General features: G+C 36.9%; 1 protein-coding gene across 2 annotated transcripts in view; it reads right to left on the bottom strand.

Annotated features, from left to right (window-relative positions):
• Window positions 1-3625: 3625 nt before the first annotated feature.
• Window positions 3626-27391, bottom strand: part of LOC306850595 (protein TALPID3-like) — a 115561-nt gene continuing 91795 nt past the window's right edge. For both annotated transcript variants that reach the window (XM_079386302.1, XM_079386303.1), the window contains exon 32: window positions 3626-4008. In XM_079386302.1, the coding sequence (XP_079242428.1) occupies window positions 3860-4008 (149 nt within the window). In that variant the 3' untranslated portion in view covers window positions 3626-3859. The remainder of the gene's footprint in view (window positions 4009-27391) is intronic.

Here is a 27391-nt window from a genome sequence, read left to right as displayed (position 1 = left end):
ACAATATAAAATAAAACATTTCTTGAGGTCTTTAGGTCATGAAATCCCAAAGCTGTCTTCATGTCGAAGTGGTATCTCAGAATCAATTAGCTATTCATTTTCCCCACACATAAAACACACGCATTAGGAGCTCAAAATGGCATAAAGAGCCTTGATATATGTGCATATCTTTAATCTAATTTATTATCCTACCCTCATAATTTCCCCATAAATGCTTTGCAGAACCGCACTGCAGATCTGAAACCTTAATGTGCATATAAACTGCTCTCTGAAGGACAGCGATTAAATCCGAAACTGCGGATCACATGAGCTTCATTTTCTGCACTCATACTGGGAATAGTCAAATCAAATTACTGTGCATTAGCATAAAGTTAATCTGGTCACTTTGTCGCTGTAAATCACTGTCAGTATGATAGTTTTGCCTGTGCTCCTCAAGCAATCCTTTACCTCCAGATGGAATAGTTGGGAAAAATGCAAACAATTCGAGAGTTTTCCCGAAAGCATCATCCATCTGAAGTCACCATGCACAAAGTGTCACACAAAGCTGCTTCATCCAATCACAGCTCACGATAGAACTCAACCAGCTATTGACATTCCAAACAAAACAGACACTCAAGACGTGTGCCAATTCCCACAAGGTTAAAGCGCCAGTCTCCGATGGAAACGGTCGCCTGATAGATGTAGAGGTGTGGGGGGGGGGTTCTTGTGAGTTTTTTCCCCTTCTCCTTATTTCAAGAGGAGAGTGGACAATGTCATGGTTAATTTCCAGCGGCTTCCTGCCCGACACATCTGGCTTTGATAAACAGCTGGCTAACGGGGGCTTTAAGAGGATTTTTTTGAGGTGGGAGATGCGGGAGGTGGGACTGATATGAGCTGACTGCAACGCTTGGCCCACAAACCTAATCTTTAGAAAGCACTTAAAGGAAGTTTGAGTGATTTCAGGCCAGCGCTTGGTTTCTGAGGCCTTCTCCTCTTTTCTTCGCAATTCGGTCCAGTTGTGCTGGCGGTTCTCTAGCGTATTCATTATAACCCAATCAACTGACCTCAGCTCTCGGATGCATTAGAATGAGGTTGATCATTTAGTGTTTGGACACACACAGCTGCTTATATAGTTAGTACAGAAGCTACATATCAACCCAACAGAAAGATTAAATGACATGATGAGAAATAATATACAGCTGCCATAATGCTGATTACCACAGACATCAATTTAACTTGTCTCAGTCTACAGAACTGCAAATAAGCATTTCATATTTTAAGGATCACAGAAGTATAACCTCAGTACTTCACTTAGAATCTCTTATTAATCTTGTCTGTAAACTCATTTCATAAGCTAAAAAATAAATAATTCTTTTATACGGTGACCATACTACTCTTACTGTTTCTTCAGTATCCTTGTACAAAAAAAATAATGTGATCAATAAAAGTTACGGTAACGTTTTTTTCATTAACTTCAAGTCAAAGTCCAGTCAAATTTTAAGTCAATTTAATATCATTAAATTGAAATTATTTGTACAGCCAACTTGATTATACTTAACAATTTAAGGCAAAAACTGAACTTTTTCAAGATGAAGCGATTTTTTTTTTTATTTTTTAGTATGCATTGAATATCAGGATGACCTAATGCATTTACAAAGATGCACTTCATACTCCATTTCAGAATGCACTTGATTGACCTTTTACCATATACGAGCCATTTTTATTAAACATTTTTACTAAAAACAAACAATTTTCCATCATAACTGAATGCCAATTACATGCAATTTAATGAGGTTAAGTAATTTTGCATACTAATGTTTGAAAAACTAATAATTGAATATATGTTTCACTAATTATTCAGTCATTTTCAAAACTAATTTATAGTATTGTGTGTACCTCACAATAATAATAAGCTAGTATTCTATTCTGACAAAGCCAATTCCTACAAATATATTCTGTAGGAGTTACACCAAAATATAATTTAGATAATTCATTTAAATAATAATTTTAATGAAATTATTTGTACCTATTTTTACTGTAATAATGGACAGCATGCCACAGAGGTATAGAGATATATATTGCAATTAACCACGAATACCTGAAAAACGACTTTACGTTTCTTCAGACCAGCTGTGCATCACAGAGTTGCTTGTGTCTCTGGTCAGCATCACATCACACCACTAGCTTCTTCATTTCCAGACCTGCTCTGGCTGCTCTTATCATCTGCACTTATCGCTCCATTGGCTGCTCTACAGCTGTGAAAGCCTAACATTTTCCCAGATGAGCTCTTTATATATAGATTCCACTCCTCCTTACAAGATTCATCTTCTTATACCTGCAGAAAAACAGAGAAAAGTGGATAGAGGGTTATTTTGTGCCATAGTGGTCTGACACAAGGCTGAAAACAACAATACTCTAGTTATTATTTTATTCTTGAACACAATCTGCTGGGAGTTCTTGCACCAAGGTCAAGATGGATCAAGATACTTCCATTAAAGTCTAAGATGGTACACTGGCAGACCACATACTGTCTGTCTGATGCATACTGTTGACAAAAACTGCAATGGTTTTCTAAAATCTCAAAGCTCCAATCCGATTGGCTGGTTTTATGCAATTTTACAGGATTTTATTAAATTGTTGAGAAATAAAATAACGTTTACAAGGTACCAGGCTGCTATATATAATACATCTGAGTCACTGTTGATTATCCCAGAAAATATCTCTTGTTCCTGCATTGGTAAAAACAAAAAAATGACAGTAATTTCAGTGGTTATCTATGGGGTACTGAACCAGAATTAAACATTAAATCAAATATTATAAATGTTAACATGAGGCTAGTGTAATAAAATGGCTTACTAACCTGGTCTAATATCCATAATATCCACATTTTCAAATGGGTAAACCCTGTAACTTTCACACAATATACACAAATAAACCAGAAAACACAGTGTACATGGAGCAAACTAGGAATTAGGACTGTAAGTCATAACCAGCAGTTTATATGCCTAGAAAGGATGATTTGGACAATTTTACAGCTCAAATATCACATATTTTTGTACTAATATAAGCACTTTATCTAAACTACAAGCTACTGCATGCATTTCAGTTTTGTTTTCAGAGCTATGGCCTTGAAATCATCAGTACTTCTTAGTACTGATGATAGTCAGAGATTCTGATTTCTACACTTCTTCCAATAATACAATTCCAACATTCCATTCCAATTTGAATGAACTAGCCATTCAAAATTGTGGGTGATTGTAAGCCAGAATGAGCTGTAAAATGGACCAGACTTAATGGCGATAGTCAAAAGTCTGGTTCTACGAGAGTTCATCATGTCTTGAGTGCTGAAAAGGACACAGGATGCTTATTAGACAGGCACCATCAGTGCAGGACACTGCAAAGCAGCATCTGATAGTGGCTATCTCTCTCTATCTCCCCTTTAATGGGAGAAACAGCAGTCTGAGACTAATGATGTTTAAAACCTCTCTCATGAAGTAATGCACTGCGCTGTCATTACCATGACAGATTACAGCCCCGCTTGGACAGAAAGAACCCGACAAATGACGTCAACCTGAGGAGAATTGGGATGAAACTATGAAAAGTTCAATTAAAAAGTTTCCAAATGCAAACAAAAAATATTCAAGATGATACTGATTTGTTTAAAATTTATTTGTATAAAAATGTTCAGTCATACAGCAAACAACAGCACATATGGTTTCATTTAACAGTGATACAAGAGACAAAGTTCATTGTATCTTTTGAACTAACTGTCATCCAAATATGAGTTTCTGTGATGTGAATAATTTAAGGCTGAGAACATCTCCTTCCTTTAAGGCACTTAGCAGTTTTCTATCAGAGAGGTTTCACAGGGTCATCACTGTTAAAACACATCATTAGCAGAAGAGTCTGTATCGCCTTCGAAAGAGCTGAGGCTGACAGACTCTTGATCCTGTTTGACTGACGGCAGCCTCACTGACATCACTCTGACGCCACTTCCTCCTCCTTCTGTGTGCAGAAAAATGTCTTCACCTGTGGGAAAACAGATGGGTCAACATTTGACAAACAGTGGGTGAAACAACAAGCTTATAACAATGCAAAAACATCATACAAACAAGATATCAATTATATATAACTTATTTGGGGTCATTTTTTGTAAAGAAATTAATACTTTTGGAAAAAAACACATTCCAAGTGCTACATTTGCTAAAAAACTCAACTCATTAAGCCCAAATAATGAAGGCTTTCCAGTTAATGACATTGAATGGGACCATGAACTCATCTTCTGAACACACTGACATCAGCTGCTTATTAGGACATCTTTTATAACTGTCACTCTGGCCTGGTGGTGACACACTTACACACACACAAACAAACACTCATCAGTCATTTCCTCTGTGTTTGGGGGGGGGGGGGGCAGCAGGCAGAGGCTGGGTGGGCATTTACCCAGATCAATGGGGTGTGTCGGAGAGGAAGTGTGAGTGAACAGAGACCCTCACGGGACCGCCGGGCACACACTGATGGAGAGTTGCGATTCAGACTCACACACAGACACAGACACAGACAGACACACACACACACAGACAGACAGACAGACAGACAGACAGACAGACAGACACACACACACACACACACACACACACACACACACAATCACACACACACACACACACGTCAATGGTGAGGAAAATCAAGCTCAGCAATACGGCATAAAGGGGACATGTTCTACACGACTACAGAGTTTTACTTTGTTAGTCAAGCTTTCTTGCATTGCTGTACCTTTAAAACAAATATATAAATATATTAAATGTGACCATGGACCCAAAACCAGTCATGAGTAGCACGGGTATATTTGTAGCAATAGCCAAAAATACATTGTATGGGTCAAAATTATAGATTTTTCTTTTATGACAAAAAATAATAAGGATATTAAGAAACGATTCTGTTCCATGAAGATATTTTGTAAATTTCCTACTGTAAATATATCAAAACGTAATGTTTGATTAGTAATATGCATTGCTAAGGATTTCATTTGGACAACTTTAAAGGTGATTTTCTCAATATTTTGATATTTTTGCACCCTCAGATTTTCAAATAGTTGTATCTCAGCCAAATATTGTCCGATCCTAACAAACCATACATCAATGGACTGCTTATGTATTCAGCTTTTATATAATGTATAAATCTCAATAAAAAAAAATTTGACTCTTATGACTGGTTTTGTGGTTTTCACATATATGGAATATATTGATATATTTGAAATAAGGCATTTCAGTTACGTTTCAGTAGCATATACAGTAGTAAAAATGGTTTTAAGTCAGTTACTGTATTTCTATCTTTTACTGTAGTGTGTTAGCAGGAAATATCAGTTTACATTTCCAAACATTCATTTTGCCATTAATTGTAACAATTTTGTAATAGATTTTTGTCTGACAGCAGCCAGCGCTCCACACAGAGATCTGATCATCATCCAGTCTGTCTGGAATGACATGAAGAAACAGAACAAACTGAGACAGACTAAATCCAGAAGAACTGTGGCAACATCTCCAATATGCTTCAAGATACCTACCCATTTTTATGCGCACACACACACAAGCACACACACAAGCACAAACACATAATAGATATAATTTTTAATGTGGTTCATCATATATTAATCATTTTGCTATTATGACCCCATTTCTGGGAGGCCGTAGCTTTAGTATCTACAAATATTGTGACGGGAGCACATTGAAGTACATCTATATAGTAAATCAAACTCTTTTATTTCAAGAGAGCAAGGAATGTAATGTTTTCCACGGTATGTCTCCTTTAAAAATCCTTTCCAGTATGCTTTAATCCACAAGACATCAATTTGAACTGCAGAACATTTACTAGGAGACCTAAAGAGATTTTTTTTTTTTTTTTTTACATGAGCCTCTCCCATAATTTCCCTCCCACAAATATTGAGCTTCATTGGCTTGGACAGACTGAACAGCCTGCACATGGTTTTACTGGAGTGTGTTCAAAGCAAACTGACACAATCAGATTCGTTCAATAGATGAATAATAAAAGCCACTTCACGCCTAACGACTGACTCATAACCTGAATATAATAACAAGAAAACCCCCTACAGATCTAAACATTTGATATGGATCGACTATAATAACAAGACCATGTGGTGATGCACTTCCACGTGGAAAATATGGACTCGTCATAATTTGGACTGATTTGTCTTTTGTCTGTTGCCAGCACTGGCAAAATAACCTGAACAAGACAATAAAAAGCCAATAAGCACAAGTCTAGCCAGAAATATGGCAATATCCTCATTAAAGGGTTTGTTCACCCAAAAATGAACACTGTGTCATCATTTACTCCCTTTGTGTAAGGAAAATACTAAAAATTAAGTTATTATTCACATATAATCTTACTTGACAAACTGGTCATAATTCATTTTCATTGTATGGCAAAAGCACCTATAAACATCTCTTTGTGCTGTAAGTCAAAAAAGTTTAGAAAATCATGTAAATGAGTGAGTAAATGATGACAATTTAATTTTTTTTGGTGAACTGTCCCTTTAAGACATTGAGAAGAGGCTGAAACTCATTCACATTGCATGTGATGACCTTCATGTCGTACTGTAAAAAGAAAGAGGAATTACTGAATAAGTAATGTTACGTCACACAAATATTCAAAGGTAAAAGTCCTTGGGGTATGTTTGCTTGCTGTAGTGTGTCTTTATGGCCGTCTGCAGTGAACACGGCCTCTGTGGAGCAGATGGGCCAGGTTTGGCACAGATTCTTGTTGGAAAAGCTTGTGGCCTACAAACACTACAGACTGACTAGAACACCTCAGGGTGGACGGAGAGAGCAAATGAAGGCAGTGAAAGGGAAAGAATGAAAACAGAGGAATAGACAGATGAAAAGAGAGTGGGAGTTTGTCCGCCAACAGAAACAAAAACTTATTTTAAGTTGAAGTACATGTAAGCCACCCAGAACTATTCAGACCCAAGTGAGCGTGATAGTGGGAGTCATGAATCAGTAAATAGCATTCAGTGAACCACTTTTTTAAAATAAGCTCCTCAATGAAAGTCTAGACTTTGTGTTTATATAAATGAGAGTAGCAGATGAATATGGAACAATGTCTATGGAAAAGACTAATAGTATTTTCTATACTATTCAATTTCAGAGCCATTCAATTTTCGGACAGTTAAAAAATTAAATAAAACATTTATATATTTTTTTCTCAAGAAAAATAAATAAGAAAATGAATAAAATACGAAAAATGAATAGATGAATACAAAATAAACACAAAATTTAAATAAGGCAAACAGCTATAAAACAAGTTACCCAAATAAATAAATAAATCAAACTAGCTATCAAACAGGTTTTCTAAAAAAAAAAAAAAAAAAAAAAAAAAAAAATCCCTTTTTCAGGGCTAAGCCAATAATTTCCTTTACTGTGTAGTTTTACTGTGTAACAAACATTCACATCTGTGTGAAAAGACGAAACTACACAGCTAAGAACATCACACTTGAGTCGAGAGGCAGACATTACCGTACCGCTGAAACGGCCTGGCTGAAGACTACAGAGAAGTCAGTGTATTGGGAAAGTCTCATATTATTGGAATTGGAGTACTTAATAAGAGGCTTTGAAAAGATATCAGTACAAATCTTCACAAACAATAATTTTCTTTAAACATACAACCTCGAGAAGATAAAAATGGCCTCTAGCGTAAAATGGAAGACATTTACATAATTGTACTCTGCGGTTGGGAGTTTAAAATGGTTTGAAACCAAGCAAAACAAAAAATAAATTTGCCTAAAATTTTTGCATATCCTCGGAGAGTCTCGGATTGGAACAAAAATCAAACCATTGCAACAATGAGATAATTGTCTTACTTCAACTCTGACATTCTGACCAGTGCCGAGTGTCCAGGTGTCATTTCGGGACATGATTAAAAAAAGAGATGATTTTAAAAGAGAAGTTCACCTATAAATGAAAGGAACAGATGAAAAGTGCATGAAAACATTCAGATTATGTTATGATTGCTAATGAGAACCCATGTTGTTATCACTGATCAATCTGGTATAAAGGTTCTTCACTGACATCTTTGCTTCAATGAAGATCCTTTAACATCCATAAAACCTTTCCATTCTACAAAAGGTTCTTTATAGTGGAAAATGTTCTTTAGATAATTCAAATATTCTTCACACAAAGAAAAAAGTTATTTTAAGAACTCTTCACTGGGGACCAAAAATGTTTTTTTTTATGGCATTGCTGTGAAACCTACTTTTAAGAGTGTACTGTACAATATAAAATAATATCTTCGATATTTGGAAAACATGAGGGTGAGAATTATAGAATTTTAATTTTTGAGTGAACTATTTCTAAATTTGTCATGTTCAACTTGTTCTACGCACAGAACACATCTAAAAAGATAACACAAAATCCATCTAAATATTACATTAGTGAAAGATCAAACCTGGAGGCTCAAAAAAGTTTAGACCCAAAATCTGTCTCTTTGGCTTCTGTAAGACAAAGACCTGATGCTATAGACCCATTAAGGACGGTGCTTCCTTTCAAAAGACAACACCCTAAAAGCTCCATCGCTTATTCATGCTTTTGCAACTTCTATACTTTCACAAGACATCTCAGTATGCTAGCATCTTGTCTGGCACACACCGTCTCTTCAAGGTCCTACTTACTCCTCATATATTAATGACAGAAAAAAGATGACAAACCTTTACAAACTGGGCAGCATTGTCAAGTAAAAAAAACATTTCTGCAGAAGACAGAAAGTCATGCAGGTTTGAAACAACATGAGGGTGAGTAAACGATGACAGAACATTCATTTTTGCATGAACTATCCCTTTAAAATCTCAAAGCAGTGCCAGAACTCACAGAGGAGAGATTGGTATCTGTTTTTGCAGAGGACCAGTTGGTCAAACTTTATCCGTCAACGCAGCTTTAAAATATCACACTACGGACAATGAAAACTCAGCTGAAAGAGACGAACTCCTGCATGACCTTCAGAGATGGTGTGCTGCAGAAAGCCAAATCCTTCAAGCAGAGAGTCAGGGAAGAACAAAACAGACGCATGGAGGTGATAAAAGAGGCACAAATCTGACACAATTTGGGAATGCAGTCATTCCGAAGAAATGGAGCATCTGGAAAAAATGACTCATGAGTGTACAGTATGTTCAATGTCTGAATGTATTAAACACAGTATCAAACCTCCTCTAATAAGACACCTGCAAACACTTAACAGAGTTCTCAACCCCATTTGAAGCTCTCAGGATGGACAGATAAGTCAAACTCCCTGCTCTCCTGACCTCTTACATCTACTCTACTTTGCTCTGTCTTTTCTCCGCTCTCATCTGGCTGCTTTGGGAGTGTCAAGAATGAAGCTGTCTGGCAGTGTTTTATAAAGTCTCTGGAAAGGTCTCTGTGCTGTACTGTGTGAAATAGCTCAACAACAACAAGAAAAGAATTCAAATAAGAGGCAATGTGATAAAATGAAGCCGATTATACTGATACATATGAAAGCAATCAAGACATGCCAAACTATTTACACTATCTTTCTCGTTGTCCCCAAAAAATGTGACATCTGAAAGTCTCCTCAACCTGGGCAAGTCTGGGAAGAAACAAACACAAGGTGAAATAAATTCAATTGCAAGACTGGCACAAAAAACTGCAGGGACAGGCAAAGCTGTTGTATGGTTTTAAAAGGTTTAAAGAATATAATAGTAATAATATACATACTAACTGTGATGAATAATATTCATATGCATTTTTAAATTTAATTGCATGCAACAATGTTGAATTTTGGACAGCATTTAACTGCACCAAAGAGGGACTCCTCAGCAAATTCCTTCATTTGCATAAAAAAAAATTGAATGTGTTTCTGTGCTTTGGGAAGGAGAGGTGAGAACATCACATGAGCACAGCTGGGCTAGAGCTACAGAATCACACACACAAGACTACACACTCGAATGCAGTTACACACATACCCTCCGCTCAGTTCCCCTAAAGGCATGTTAAAGAGAGGCATTCACCTTCAAACTTTCCCTGCTGCAAGCCAATGCCAGACATGCTTTAAAACCCAAACTTACAGGACATGACTAGAAGGCATAAAACAAGAGGTCTGAGCATGGGGTTATTTTAGGAAAATGCTTTGTGAAATGTTCTTTATCCTCAAGCGAGGAACACAGTAAACTTGTGAATTAAAATCTCAACCTTGTTCAAATGTGAAAAAGGCAGAACAGCATAACCATTGCCTGATTCACAAACAAATAACTTTTAAACGGGTTCTTTTTGTGAATCAAAACAGAGCAGAACTAGCATTAAATGATTCATGGATTCAAGAACAAATAACTCTTTTGAGCTTGTACTTGTAATGAATCATCTCCAAAACGCAGGAGTCGTTGTTTGAATCAGCCTGATGAATCTTTCACAGAATTATATGTATGAAGTGTTTCTTGAACACCAAATCAGCATATTAGAATAGTTTCTGAAAGATCATATGATAAGTCCAAATAAATTGACTTTGAGTAATATATTTCCAACTGAATTAACATATAATTAAACTGGAACTGAATCCGGAAATCCAAGATTAACGATGGGAAATGACCAAGAATAAGTACAAAGATGAGGCTGTTCATGACCTGACTGGGCTTGAATCAAATGAGATAGATGATGTTCTTTAATGTAAAGGACGTGCTGACTACAGAGCTAAATACAGTGTTAACAGCACTCAGCATTCCTTCAGCTTTCTTAGAGTGACATCACTGTAGCGTTCCCATGCTCTAAAAAGAGCCGAGATCAATCATATGAGGGTATGCAGGTTTAAAACAAGATAAATATCATACAAGGCTAAGAAACAGGGCGTGTGTTTAAAGAGTCGGCTATGATTTCTTTCATCAAACGCACACACATGAATCAATGCGTCAAAGACAGAGAAATGGTCCATAAATTAATTATACTATCTTCCCTGCCTCATTTCTGTGGAATACAGCCAAAGGCTTATTCCTTGGGATGAATGTCAGGTCGAGTTTGATTTATAGGGATTTTTCCACAGGTGGAGACCTCCTGACATAACCCCGCTGAGCCGCAAGCCTCCGTTCATGAGACCAGGTGGAGCTGGGGTCGTCCTCGGAGCATTTAAAACCCCATCAAACTTCCTATCCCCTAAAGACAGCTTAAGTCAATCAAAGCCTTCAATGGCTCTTAACTAATCCTTTTCTTTGAGCTTGTTTACAGCACCGCTCAGGAAAGCCGCATGGGCAGCCGATTGAAGCATTGTGTTGCAAAGTGCCGCCCACCACCCATCTCCACTTTTCCATCAGTCCCGACCTCAGAAACAAGAGCAACGTTGAATACAGAGAGTGCTAATTGAGAGTCAAGAGGTTACGACCTTTGGATAGGGGTCCACGTGACCCCACCCTACACCCTAGAGAGGGAACCGCGGCCTGTATTGGGAGGGGCTTCGGGTACAGTTGGAAACGGGGTCACGTGGACCGTCCTCTTGGTAGATCTCTTGATAAAAAGATCTAGCGGCAGGGTTTGGTTGGATATGCATTCGGCCAGAGGAGCTTTCATCCCCCTCTCTTGGTCTATCCAAGGAGGGGGGCTTGGGGTGATGGGCCGGCCTCTCAATGCTCCTTTCATCTGGATCTGCTGGAGAGGTTGGAACACAGAGCTGGGCTTAGACAGCAGGCAGGACTCCCATGCGGAGAAGCCAGGCCATAACCTTACACACAGGGGTCAAGGAGCCGAGAGGAGATAGGGTCAGCAAGGCCACTGCTCAGGGCCGCAGATAGAGAGAGAGAGAGTGAAAGAGAACAGAGAAAGATCTTATCCGTCTTCATTTGGAGAAACCACCCCCATTGTCCCTCCAAGGCCTCTTAAAAAGCATTGGACACTGTATCAGAACATCACAAAGACAAGGCCAGTGTTTAAGACCACTGTAGGCCATCAAAATCCTTTAAAATGTCACGTCGGCCCTGGGGTAAATTTCATGAAACCTTGTCAGGAGCACAACCGGGCCGTATTTCTCCCCCAAACAAACAAAAGCCTAAAAATACAATGATTACTGCTCAAAATGTGCCAGGTGAGCATCGAAGTTTCTAATGGGTACAATGAGAAAAAAATAGTTTATTTTGTGTTGTTGTGAGATTATTTTCATGACGATTAAAAGCTTTTTAGTAACACTTTATTTTAATATGTCCTTGTTACACATTACATGTACTTACTATTGTAATAGCAATAGATTATGCATAATTACATGCAAGTAACCCTAATCCTAACCATATACTAAGTACATGTAGTTAATTAATATTAATCCGTACTTAAATATATAATTATAATGTAACAAGGACACCTTAAAATAAAGTGTAACCAACTTTTCTCCTTAAGCTCTCATTACCATACTGTAAATTTTTTTTAATTTGGATTATAAAATATAAAACATGAAATATAAATTCCCAGTAATCACAATGAGAATCACTGAAAACAGAAATAAAACTAAAATAAATTAATTAAATAAAAACTAGATGCATAACAGTACTGTGAATGTGTGGGACAATGTACTTAAAAATTAAATTTACATTTTAATTATAAAATGAATTATGTAAAAATTTACAAAACAACATTTATGTTTTTTTTTTCCTTTCGTCATTGGGGTGAAATGTGATCTAGACATTTTTCATGAGATATATATGAACTGGTTAAAAACATTCAAATCGGATTCGATTATATTCTGCTGAATGGCATTTAAGAAGTTTAATGTAATATTGCCACCACCGGTTGGATAGCAACAATCATGCAAAATGTGTAAATGTAAATGTCCTTTTTAGCATAATATAATCCCCTATTTTTTTCTTCTGATATTGGGGTGAAATGTGACCTAGATAAATTTACCCAAACTAGTAATCTGACTGTATTATATTCTGTTTAATGATATTTAGAAGGTTTAATCTAATATTTGCCACCATCTGCTGGATCGATTATATTAGCCCAGCGTAACTGAAGGGTTAAAGAACAGCAACATGCATCTTCTCATATACTCTCTCACACACTTAGACCACAGCAGAACAACTAAACTTTGCTACAGAGGGATTTCTGTGAGTCAGTTTTCTGGCAACACTGCGTTATAATATATTAACACAACTTTTCCATCTAGCAAAGATGCATTTCACAGGAGCCACGTTTCAAAAGCATGCCAGAATAAAGCCATAGACAGTGAACTGATGTGGACACTCCTTTGGACTGATGGTTATTTTTAGATAAGTAGGTTATTTGTCCCAAGAGAATCCCGGGGACCTTCAGAGACCGAGCCTAAAAAATGTCTGAGAATTAAAAAAAACCCTCATATGGGCCAGTTTCAAAGCAGGTCAAACAGAAAGGTAAAAGAATTGAGAAATCGGCTCTGCTCCAGAAAGAGCTCCGCCAGGCTGGCCTTTCTCTCGCCAAACTCTGATTTAATGAGCTTTCCTTTAACACAAATGAAAAACAACAGACGTCCTTTTTCACTCAGCCCATTGACGGTTACCTCTAGAATACTAAATTAAGTCCTATTTTTACACTACTCTGACAATACTACAATTGACTAAAGAAAACATGCAACAGATGACCTTTAGAAATTGAACTAAAATAATTGAATCATTTAGCTAATTGGCTGTAATGGTATAATGGTGTGTTTAAATAGTATAATGAATGTATAATGAAGAATTAAGTTTGGTAATAAGTTTAATTTCTCACCATAAGTTATACTTAAAATGTACTAACTACAGTCCTATTTCCACAATGAAACATGCAAAATAACTCAGCACTCAGGTTAAAAAGTGTCAGATATTTTTTTCTTCTCTGCATTAACGTCCATTTATGCTAAATGTGTTTTTTGCACCAAAAAAAGTCATAAATAACTTTAATTGAATTAGTATTTATACATTTCATGGTAGTATTGCTGTATTGCCTTAATATAACATAAATTTTTTATAAAAACAATCATTACATTATTTTTAATGTAAGTTTTTCATGACCATATTCCCATCTCCTGCTTCAAACTGAGCATGAAATGAGTTTGCTGTCTGATCCAATATAGTTTTCTTTGCAAACAGCTGCATTGCATTATGACAGAATTACAAAACAATCCAAAATGTCTCACTCAAACTGAATAATATAGTTAAAAACACTTGATAAAATAAGCTGTTCTTTCCTATACTGTAAAAATAAGATTTTCTATGCAGCATGTTTTACAAGAAAATACTTTTTAGGTCTTTCTTCAAAATTTCAAATTTTATTCTAAGTGTTACTTGTCATTTATTAAATTTCCTAACTTTTTTTCGAAGTGGTTTTTTTTATTCCATTGAATCCTACAATATATATATATATATATATATATATATATATATATATATATATATTTTTTTTTTTTTTTTTTGGTTTAATTTTTGTTGCTTTTTGAATTTCATTTTTTTATAGTCACTTTGTTTTCATGGTGCATCAAAGTTAAGTTCATGGAAAACAAAATTTCTCATGATATGACCTCTTTAAATATCTCAAAGAGCATTTAGAAACTCTCCCAGGGCTTGCACGGAGTCAGATAAACATAATTTAATGCAAAAATCAGAGAGAAATCCCACGAAGCTCCTTTACAATTATTTTTAATTGTCCACACCCTCTCTTGATGTGTCCGCCAGCTGTACGTTAAATCTGCGTTCTCATGTAGCGTCACACTCCCACAGACCATTTTAACTCTATAATGGCAGCCTGAAATCAAGCAGACTTGAGGGAGATCACATGACATTTTACCTGAAAACTATTTATCTATCTGCCCCAGCCAGCAAAGCGTTATATTGGCTTAGCACACCTTCAGATCTGGTCATTAACAGGCATGCCTTTGAAAAGTAAGCCGTCAGCTCCAATCAAACCGATTCAGTCTGGAACGCTCCTCTGTTGAAGGCCTGCCGAGCGTATCGCAGGTATGTGGGGGCCTCAGCGGTCTCTGAGGGGTGCCCGGGTCCGCCTGTGGGCGAGCAGCCCGGACTCTCAGCCATCTGTGAACAGGACAGCATCTGTCTATAGAGCCAAAATTATCTGGAATGAGGGGGAGTGACAGAAAGGCATCTATGTGTGATTGAAACGTATCGCTGGCAAACGCACATACACACACAGATCTGTTGCAATGCATGATGGGACATCCTTTTAGGATGGTAAAGCAGAGAAGATGTTAGGTGGCAGCATTTGGACGCGATCCTGGGATCTGCATTGGAGCAGCAGGCGCATGTGACAGCACTGATAGATTCAAGATGCTGGGCTGCTCGTAGGAAATCGAGTGTGAGCCAGGATTTTGATAGGACACTGGGGTCCATTCCAGTACACCCGCAGGGAGGAGAGGAGAGATCGAGAAAGGAGAGGAAGAGAGGGAGAGGGTGAGGTTGACAGGTTGGCAGTGAGAGCAGGTCTGATAGGAAACAGATGAGTGGGGAGAGACTCATGACTGTCTGGCTCTAGCCGCAAACACTCACCTATAAAATGAAACACTGAGCCTTGTCAAAGTGGTGAAACAATTGAATAAACCAGCATAAAATAAAGTAATAAGCCACAAGAATTCAGGCGTTCCAGTATGAAACAGAAAGCAGTGTGAAGCAAAATGCCTTATTGCTTGTGTATATATATATATATATATATATATATATATATATATATATATATATATATACATACATACATATACACATACACATATATCCATATATCTATAAATCTCTCTCTCTCTCTATATATATATTCTTCGCCTCTACAATTGATGTTTGCTACTCAGATACTAACTAAAAAACAAAATACAAAAATTGTAAACAATTCAAATAAAAGCATTTTTTATATATATGCAACATTTTTCTTATATAATGTATATAAGAATATAACGTGTGTCAGTTTATCTAGCGAACTACAGTTTCATCAATAATTGCTGTACTATTTCTAAAATCTGAATTAATTAATTGAATATTCATTTTTAACTGTTATTTATTTATTTTTTTACTGCATTATTGTGTTTATATATAATATTTTTAAATAATTATACAATTTTTCGGTTGGTAATTTTATTCAATGTTAAAAAAAAGTCTCTTCTATATTACTGTTGAATATATTTTAAAAATTAATTTATTCCCGTGATGGAAAAGCTGAATTTTCACATGATCCTTCAGAAATAATTTTAATATGGTGATTTAATGTTCAAGATACATGTCTCGCTATTATAAATGTTTAAAACAGTTGTACTGTCACTTTCAATCAATTTAATGCATCCTTGCTGAATAAAAGTATTTATTTCTTTAAAAAAAAGGTCAGTTGTAAACTGCGCATTAAACAGATTGCAGTTGGTTTGTGATCATATATCATTATCATATATTTTTCAGAGCAAACGCCACTTCAGAGCCAGAATTGTCCACCACAAGAGCATTTCACCAACTAATCACATCTGAAACACTAGTCATCTCTGCATCCTTCAACAGCAAGATTACTTAGTTTCCTGTAAAGTGGCATGCGTCATACAGGAGGACACACATCTGTCCATCTGCTCAGACAGGACGGCTGTAGCTTCCACTCAGCCCAACTTCAAACACAAACCCAGGCTGTAACCCCACGAAACCTCTGCGCACTGTAACGGGAGCGCTCCCATGAAAGCCTGCTCCTCCACCTGTGAAAGCAGAGACGGGGCCTTCTGCCGCGTGGCTTAGCACCTCTGCCTGGCTCGGCTGATCAAAGCGGCCCTGCTCCAGGGATGAGCCCCCCTCTTCACTCCGTCTGGCAGATGAGGAGTCAGGGGTGAAGAGGTGATGACTATTGAAGCGCACAGCCGCACTCAAACCCGGTTCATTTTCAAAAGTCTATCCCTCTCATCTGCACTCATCCATCTGTGAGGGGAACCTTATCGCTATGCCTGATCTCACGCTTGACAGGATGAGACGGGCTGCACGATACGCCTGCTGCAACATCTCCCAAAGCAAAGAAAGAGAGAGTTTGCAGTCTGTCAAGGAATTTTTTTTTTTTTTTTTTTTTATTGAATTTTTAACAAAATGTGTTTATGACAATGGCTGAAAGCTGCAGTGAGTAATTTCAAAAGCAATTGCAAAAATAATGAATGTGTTTGAACACTGTATCATCTGCAACTGGTCAGATAAACAGATTGTTCCCACCTCCAAAGTCATGCCATTGGTGGAGCCAGTAGTTGTCACGCATGTCAAGCCACTCAGGCCAAGCCATAGTGTTTACTCGCTATAGAAAGTCAACTTATGAACAGCTTACATACTGCAAATTGAAGATATGTTGTAGTTCAGCAAGAAATAAAAATTTCAGTTTGGTAAATGATGTGAAAGATAGGTAAAAATTGGAAAATTACATTAAAGAACAAAAATATTATACAAACTTTAAATATTAATACTAAAAGTAATACATATAATGCTACATAATATTAAAAAAATTGTATACACTACCGTTCATAGGTTTGGTGTCAATAAGAATTCAAGCAATTAATTTTATTACATTTTTATTCAGCAATTAATTAAGATATTAAAAAGACATTTACAGTTACAAAAGATTTCAATTTCAAATAAACGCTGTTATTTTGAACTTTCAACAAAGAATCCTTAAAACAACGCTTCCACAAAATTATTAAGTAACACAACATTGATAAGAAGTGGAAGATAAAAAAATGGAAGATCAAAAAAAAAAAAAAAAAGAAAAAAAATATCAGAAATGAATGACACTTTTACTTGATTACACTTACTGAATTACCAAAAAAAAAAAAAAAAAAAAAAAAAAAAACAATTTTTATATATATATATAAAAATAAATAAGTTATTTTAAATTGTAATAATATTTCATAACATTTTAACTGTATTTTATAAGATATTTCTATTGCAAAATCATACCGACCCCAATCTTTTGAACAGCAGTGTATAATATTCAAAACATTTCCTATTTTAAGAAACAATACAGTAAAAAATAAATAAATATTAAATTAATGAATATCAATCAATTAGGATTTCAGATGTGGTACACAATAACTGAAGAAACTACTGTATTTAGCAAGAAACTATGGTAGATAGAAAGCACAAGAGGCAGCAATATGACACATTTATAGCTGGTGAGAAACACCATTTCCCAGATCTGTTCATGGCATTTTCCGGGCTGCACTTGGCCAGTTGGCGTCAATGGAAGAGGACTGTTGTAACTGGGGCATAACAAGGAACTTCAAACATGCAGGGTCCTGAACAGACACAATAAAATGATATGCGTGGCCTGAGTGAGTGGCGTGGAATGCCTGCTGGTGCAGAGGCTTTCTGCAGCTGTTCAGAGACACAGACATGTCAGTACAGCTGGACAGACTGACATCAGATTCTCAAGCCTTCCTCAGATTACACTGAACAACTGGACGAGACACAAACAATTACCCTGACAGGCATTTAGAGCACTGATAAACATACTGCAGAAGAAACTCTTAGCGTGCAATGAACTAAGGACAAATCTTGATTCGTTTTCCACATCTTGAAATCTTGAAGGTAAGAAGCTTTTTTCCAAGAGTTACTCAGTAGTGCGGTTGAAAGATATTACCGTTATGACTCATTGATTTGTCCAGAACTCATCCTGGCCAATTTGGCAACATTGCTACAGAAAACACACAGCATGCTCTTTTCTCTGAAGTTCAAAATGAATGAATCAATCAATCAATCTATCTATCCATCCATCCATCCATTTTTCTTTCAATCAAGACTGTGTCAAGTCAAAATTTAAAGTTAGTTTTGACAATATTTGCTTTCAAACTTCAAAATCTTTAAAGCTTAAAAAAACTTTCTGACGATTTTAAGCCAAAGTTCAAAGTTTGATTTGACAAAACAAGCTTTTTTTTCGGTTTCAGATTCTCCCTCTGTTCACATCACCGAGGGGAAAACGTCCCACCCATTTGTGACGCTCTCTGCCCTATTAGCATAAACACAGCCCTGAGTGAGGAGCTGCGGTCAGACATTACTGGAGTTATATACAATGTCAGCACCAAAGAGGCTTTGTGTTGTGTTTTGAGATGCACTAATGAACATAGGAGTCGCCATAATCTCCCCCCATCTGAGCCGAGGGCACTGTGGTTAAATTTCATTTTCGAAGGAAATATCCTGGGAAAAAACGGTTTATGTAAAAATATGTTTAGGAATCAATACCAACGCTTCGTGCGCGAATGTCAGCTCCAGAAAAAGTAAGTATCACGCGCTTGTTTTCCAAATTGCTTTTTTTAAACTTTCAAAGAAGACTTTGTCAAGCCAAAATCCAGTTTGTTTTGTTAAAAACTTGCTTTTTTAGTTATGATATAGCTTTGGTAATTAAAATTTCAGTATTTTTTATTAATGTGCAGAGACAACCGTAACTAGAATAAATCATCGGTGGGTTGATTTTTATAAGTATGTAAACAATGCATTACAAAAATGTTTAAACTGTATTATGAATTCAAACTTCAAGTAAGTGTTACTCCCTCTTTGCAAACACATGGATGCTCTGTGACTAGTGTAATTTTACCGCGAACCATTAAAACATTTAGCATGCCATTGCAAAATCCCAGTAACTGAGCGGTATAGAAGCCATAAAAGTGTTCAGAAGTGATCTGAGAGCTTTGTCCGTTGAACCCTGTGACGGTTGTGTTACGGCCGCTGTGACTCTGCAGGGTGGCGAGCCGTAACTGTGGCGTGAAATGGCTCTGCAGCATCTGCAGGTCAGGGGATGGGAAAACTTGATGGAGCATGACGACAAACAAGAACTTGGCCAGGCGAGTCTCTGTCAATCAACTGCAGATAAGAACTCCGTGTGGAACTACAGACAAACAGACCGACCACAGTCATCACTTACCCATCTTACACTTGATACTGTCATACCACACTCTGCTGTCAAAACAAACCGTTCAGACCAGAACAAGTCAACACAGTCTGAATGCAAATACAACATGCCACTTACAGATGATACTACCCCGTTTTATCATAATAACTGAAGTCTCTGCCAAAATACTACAGATACTACACTCTAAAAAATGCTGGGTTAAACACAACCAAGTGCTGGGTGAAATATGGACAAACCCAGGAATTGGGTTGTTTTGACCCAGCTGGGTTTGTCCATATTTCGCCCAGCATGGGTTGTATTTAATATGATATGAACTCAAAACGAAACAACTGCCATGAATCTTGTATGATTATTTTTTTTATTTTTTTATATCGATATTCCGTTTTGGAGAATCGATACAGTATCGCCAAACAAAATATCGCGATACTCACGTGTATCAATATTTTCTTACACCCCTATTAATTACAGTACTATTTATCTATAGTATTCAAAAATCAGTAGTGTACATGACAAAACATGTACTCTTATAGTAAAAAGTTAACAAAAATAAAATACAAATAAAAAAAATTATTTAATATTTATTAATTATTAATTATTTTTTATATAGTTATGGTTTTTCTATTTTGAAAGAAATTATTGTGTTACTCAGCAAGGATGCAAGAAATTGATCGAAAGTGACAAAAATATTATTTTTAAATAAATTGTGTTCTTTTGAACTTACTATTGATATAAAAAAAAAAACTTAATAAAGGGCATCACCGTTTCCACAAAGGCATTAAGCACAACAACTGTTTTCAAGACCGATAACAGTAAACAACAATGTTTCATGAGCAGCAACTCAGCATATTAGAATGATTTCTAAAGGGTCATGTGACACTGAAGACTGGAGAAATTATGCTGAAACTTTCATCACAAATACATACAAAATATTACTGTTTTACTGTATTTCTGAGCAAATAAATGCAACCTTGGTGAACATAAGAGACTTTAAACATTAAGCAATCTTACTGACCCAAAGCTTTTGAACAGCAGTGTATAATATATACCATTTTATAGTAGTAAATAAATTCTGCAATGGCCTACAGATATGCATTGTCATCTCTTAGTCCTGCCTTTTCTCTTGGCAGCTTTGTCTCGTCCTGCATGACTTCGCTATTAAACTACAAAGTGTACACAAATGAAATACAGTGTTTGGCTCAGCTGAACAACGCTTTCTAAAGTACAGCTGCTCTTAAATGACAGCACACAAACATAAAGCTTCCAGAACTTTCACAGTTCAGGTCAAATGTTACATAAAACTGGGTGGGAAAAATTATATCAAAATCCAGTAAACATCACTCTGAGATGCTCTTGCTTTTGTCAGTATTTTTTGTGGGAAATGTGAAGTCGACTAGTCACATGACTACAACTACAGAGCACATAAAAACACTCGGTAAGTCCAGTTAAGCTTGTAGCTTTGTTCAGAGCAAGATGGTTTCTCCCACCATACTCTGTGTTGTTGTAAGTAAAACTCTTCTCACACACATAGAGATCAACACAGGAGCGTTACGGTTCAGACGAGTCTTATCTGCAGCAGAAGGCCACATTCAAAAGCTTCCCTGTCTTTACTGTCTTGTTCTATTCATTCATCTCTGTGTGGAGGGGTTCTGGGTGACTGCAAAACTGAGACTGGCTGTCTTCACCTCAGCTCTTCAGGCTTGTTTATGTAGCAAGTTATTCAAGAGCTCTTGGACCACGAGTTTAGAGTTTATGTCCGAGCGGCCCATAGTACCGCAGGGGGATGGGTCGGAGCGTGCCTGCGTGAGGACAAAGAGAGAATCCAACTTTCTCGCCAGTTTGTTATTCTTTCATTGGGTTTGATTGTTATTCCTTTAATTCCTGCTTTAACAGAATAACATGGCAAAAGCCTAGCTTCAATTTCAGGACTGTTTGTGGCCGGGGGTTTAAAGCGCCAAAGCTGTCGGCATCACTTTACAGCTGCCATGGAAGAACACGCAGCATTTATGCCAAATGTTTGTATATAGTTTAAACAGATTGGTCAATTAAATTCTCGTTTCGTGTGGCGCCTCTTTCTTTTAAAGTTTTGAGGCCAAACAACACCACTTATAATAAACCTGGGATGACGCAAAACTGTACACGCATACACAAATACGTTACAAGTCGTCGGCTATCAGCCAACGGATGAGTTGTTTAAACAAACACACTCAAGTTGTCGTTCTTTCGCCACAAACCTGAGAGCAGACATCAGGTAAATAATCTCCACTCATCTCTGTTTAAAGCAGCCTTCCTGTGTGGAGCCGCGTGATGAGAAGTGAAAAGCGGAGACAGCGTCTCAGTGTGTGTACTGTTTGTTTGCGTTAGACCGCTGTTTGAAGAGGAAACACGAGATCACGCCACACTGTGAGCTCAAACTGAAACAAAAACATTAATAATGCAAGAGTAACACCAGCTTCAGAGGACATCATAGAGATATCAGGCCGATTTCAAGTGAAGACAAAGATGTATTATTTCTACTACGCATGTTTAGAGGGGTCATATGATGCGATTTCAAGTTTTCCTTTCTGTTTGGAGTGTTACAAGCTGTTCGTGCATAGATGAGATCCCTAAAGTTGCAAAGACTAAAGTCTCAAACCCAAAGAGATATTCTTTATAAAAGTTAAGACACGCCCCCCACGTGTCTATGTCACTATGTGGAAATACTGTATTTGCGTAATGCCGCCCAAATGTTCACGCAAAGCAAGAATGCGCGGTTTCATTAACCGCAGTAGTGTTGATGCAGCCATGTGAGGGAGACGCTGTGTGTTTCTATATAAAAGCAAAAGCACTTTATTTGGCCTTCCGAAAGTAGATGCAATTAGGAATCATTGGTTAAGATTTGTTTACAACAGCACAACCCAAATGTTTGAATTTGTGCAACGCATTTTATGGACGACAGTTTCGTTTCCGAGTAGAGTACAAGGCTGGCTATGCACGAAGGCTATTTAAAAAAAAAAAAAAAGGTAAATTCCGACTTTGCTATGACAATCTGGCGCTTCTGAATCAGCGACTGTAAGTATGTTTTGTTATTAGTTCAAGTATTTGCTATTGACTGTTCAAATGCGGAGTGTTGCGCGTAACGCATCTGTGTTTGTATGTGTGTGTGTGAGGGGAATAGGGTCACATCACAGCGGAGTTTACAGCCTGTCAGAAATCATCTTAACCGCGGCTTGTGTACTGAAAATACATACGAGCATCATCACTGTGTCTGTCACGCAACTCTGTTCCCCTTTTGGGGTTGAACTGATAAAACTAACTTGAAAGCTGTAGTTCGCGATTATGGTATGGAACGTTACATTTCCGACGCGTGCTTGTGGTGTTCAGCCAATCACAATGCACTGGGTCAGTTGGCCAATCAGAGCAGACTGCACTTTTTGGAAGGAGGGGATTCGTAGAAAACGACACGTTTCAGAGAGGTGGGGCATAGAGGAAATACAATAATGTACAGTATTTGAAAAGTAATGTGTTTTTTGAATATTAAAGCATGTCAACATATTCTGTGTTACACCAAATACTCAAAATAATGATCTTTAAAATAGCATCATATGACCCCTTTAAGGCATAAAATTACTATGCAGTTCAATAAAAAAAAAAAAAAAAGACCATACAAATAACATAATACACGTGGTCAAATATTCAACTTTTTTTTCACTGAAGTTCACTCCACTAAAGACCATGTTTCCTAAACTGAAAATTCGTAGCTATTTTTTAACTTCTTTCTGACCCTTCAAAACGAATTTTGACATTGACATAATTCCATATTAGTGAAAGTGTGAAAGTGAAAGTGACGTGACATACGGCCAAGTATGGTGACCCATACTCGGAAATTTTTTTTTTCGTTTTGTTTTGTAATGATGTAGATGTTTTGATTAATTTAATGCATCACTGAGGAATAAAAGTATTAATTTTGTTTAAAAAAACAAACTATAAGAATACTTATTACCCAGTTTTCTGTGATCGTCAATTACGTTTTGGGTCAAATATTTTCTGAATATTACATTATATTTAACCTTTGTCCTTGGCAACCGAACATCTACTTTGTGCTAGTGAAATTTCTACTTTAGTAAAAACTAAGGCATGCTTTAAGTGCAAAAGTGACTATATGAGTGTAGAAAATATCCACATTCTCACACCAACAAGAATAAGCCTATTAAAATGAGAAAAGAAACACCAGCCCAATCCGACATGGTGACTTCATCGAAGCGTGATTATTCCTGCATGCTTTGCATAACAACAAGCTCAAATCGGCATCAAAATTCTGCACCACATTCATGTAAGTCACAAGTCACTTATGTACATATTAGTTAAAAACACAGTACACTGTTCTCATTTGGCACATGTACACTTTGCCTAACCACACGTAGCAGTAAGTATGTTATCGTTATAGTGAAGAACTGGACATGACGGATGAAGAAAGAGAGCTCACACAGAGCTGGGGTTAACACGGCTCTCCTGGAAAGCACAGCTCCTTGAATGATGTTTTGATCCCAGTAAAAACAGAACGGCCGAGCAGCTTGGAAACAGTTTATCTGCGTGGCCCTCGAGAGGCGGGCTGTGTGTGTGTGTGATGTGTGCCCTCACCCCCTTCCTGTGCTCCACAGAGGGGCCAATATTTCACACACAAGAGCCCAGTGTTCAACGGATGTCAACTTTCACCTCGGGATAGAGATCCTTTTATGGGTTGTGCAACTTTCCATTTCTGTGTACCATCTCTTTGAATACACATCACAAAAAATGACAAAAACAATGTATTTTCAAATGTCTTTTTGTGATAAAACAATTACAAATACTATCAATATTTATCAACATTATAACTAAGTATGATAAACAAAGTATAAAACTATAAAAAATGCATTTTCAATTACATTTAACAGTGTCATTTGTTTTTTAAGGATTACTTTAAATAGTTTTAGATGATTTCAAAAATTTAAAAATATTGACAAAAATATAATAAAAATGAAACAACTACATAAAAATAACATAAAATATCCAATATCACCATCGCATTTAAACTTTTTAACTAAATAGCCACTACCATAACATTGTGCTGGTCAGTTTTCACTCATATTTATTATTAAGAAATGTAAAACTGTATTTTTAGATTATTTTAATAGTCAATAAATCAATCACAGATGAATAACTTCATGATTAAAGCAAAATATGATCTTAGAGTAAAATATATACTGAAATGAAATGGCAGCAGGGTTAAATGATATAAACCCCAATTACGAAGACTCCATCTGCCATATCCTCGAAGAGTTTTAACGACCACCATTATATGAGCAGCTTTAAATCTCTTTTACCCCATCAATGTCACGGCTACAAGCTGAACTGGGATGCTTGAACAGAGCAGCCATTCTCTAATAGGCAAATAGAGAGAGATAGTCATCGGAGAGAGCAGCTGTATAATCAGGGGACGCTGCCCAGGTCATGTCTGAACCGATCTGGCTGTACAGTAGCACACTACACCTTTTATTAATCAACACAATTGGCCCATCTGTAGATCGGCCAGAGGTGCAGATCACAGTCACAGAAGCTCTATTTGTTCAAGGCCCTTCGTCTGAGCTAAAGCTGTGACTAAAAGGCTTTAATGCCATGCACTTACAGTATAGAATTGCAGTGTGAAATTCAGGAAAGACTTTCAGTGCAGTCACCTCCTTTATAAACTCACAAGCGGTTGCTTGTGTGAACATTGATGAGAAAGTGACAGAAAGGACCTAACAGAGAGGCTTTTGTCAAGGTATACGGGCTGTTTATTGTAATTAGCTTCATGGCCAGAACAAAACATCAGTGTAATTGAGGAAAACAGTGAGTGACTTCTACAACAGCACTACATATATGCTTTAAAGGAACCTAAAAATGAATGCTGTTGCAAACCTGAGTCCTTATAATGGAAGTCAATGGGGTCCAAAACAACATGGAACCCCATTGGCCTTCCTAATATGAGCAAAAAAAAACCCAAAACATTTAGAGATTTTTCTAAATATCTTCTTCTGTGTTTGGAATGGCATAAGGGTGAGTAAATAAATGAATTTTCATTTTAAAAGTGAACTACCCTTTTAAATGGACACCAAACAAGGGCTCTCAAACAGATGCATGCATGCACATGTGGACGTATGTAATGTCCAGGCAATTTGCAAACTAACTGCAGGCACTCAAACACAGGTGCACCTCCGGTCTTTCTGCTGTTTCACTGGTGCGTCAAATTACACACTGAGAGAGAAAAAGGGAAAATCCTCAGAGCAAATGTAATGACACAGAACGAGCTGACGTTCAAACACTAATCACCTCCATTCACCCGTCAGCACACACTGGCTCTCATCACACACTAATCACACGCGACAGGCGGCACTGAATGAGTACGTCTGGATAAACTATATGTCAAATGCATATGGGTAAGCAGGACACGGCAGAAAATTTGAACTAACAGATGTGAGGGAACAGAAATGAGAAATGAAAAAAGGAAGGAGTGAATGGCAGAGGAAAGAAGGAGGGATGCAGAAAACAGAAGTTAAAGACATGGAAAAGGGCAATTTTCAAGGTTTACTTAATGTCATTCAGCATTAGGGCTTATTGTACACATGCACAAGTGATTATAAAATTAATTTGTGTTAATTATAATTAGAACTAGAAGGAAAATTTGTCAAAACTTAAATATTATTTTTAAACTTGAAAAGTTTGTCGGTGCCATAGCCTTGTGGCCAGCACACCAACATATAGCGTCGTTGCGCTTCAGTCGTCCAGAGTTCGAGTCCCAGCTTGCAGACCTTTCCCAATCCCGTCCCCCTTCTCTCTCTCCCACTTCACTTCCTGTCTATAATACTATCCTGTCCTAGTAAAAGGCAAAATGGCAAAAAAAAAAAATAAATAAAATAAAATAAAAAAACTTGAAAAGTCTTACTGAAAATCCAGGTAGTTTGTAGGCTGTGTAAGCCTTAAGTACTTAGCGTTCAAATTTGAGATAGACAGATAGAACAACAGAGAGATGCAAAAACGATGCATTAAGAGCCGGGGGGTGAAAACTTTTGAACAGAATGAAGATGTGTACATTTTTTAAATTTTGCCTAAATATCATATTTTTTTAAATTTATTACTGCCCTTCAAAAGCTACAGAATATATTTACATGTTTCCCAGAAGAAAAAATAAGTTAAATTTACCCTGATCTTTCAAATTCAAAAAGTTTGCACACCCCTTCTCTTAATGCATGGTTTTTCCTTCTGAAGCATCAGTGAACGTTTGAACCTTCTCTAATAGTTGCATATGAGTCCCTCAGTTGTCCTCAGTGTGAAAAGATGGATCTCAAAATCATACAGTCATTGCTGGAATGGGTTTAAATACACAAAATGCTGCAAAACCAAACAATTTGAGGAACCTAAAGGATATTTCTGAAGAACAGTGGGCAGTTTAACCGTTCAGGACAAACAAAGGACTCATGAACAACTATCACTAAACAAAAAAACACAGCTGTGGATCATTCAGGTAACAACACTGTATTAAGAATCAAGCGTATGGCAAC

This window comes from Barbus barbus, assembly GCF_936440315.1.
Source record: "Barbus barbus genome assembly, chromosome: 30".
In the NCBI taxonomy this organism is placed as follows: Eukaryota; Metazoa; Chordata; class Actinopteri; order Cypriniformes; family Cyprinidae; genus Barbus; species Barbus barbus.
Note: the sequence above shows the minus strand (reverse complement) of the source record. Positions and strands in the feature narration are given on the sequence as shown.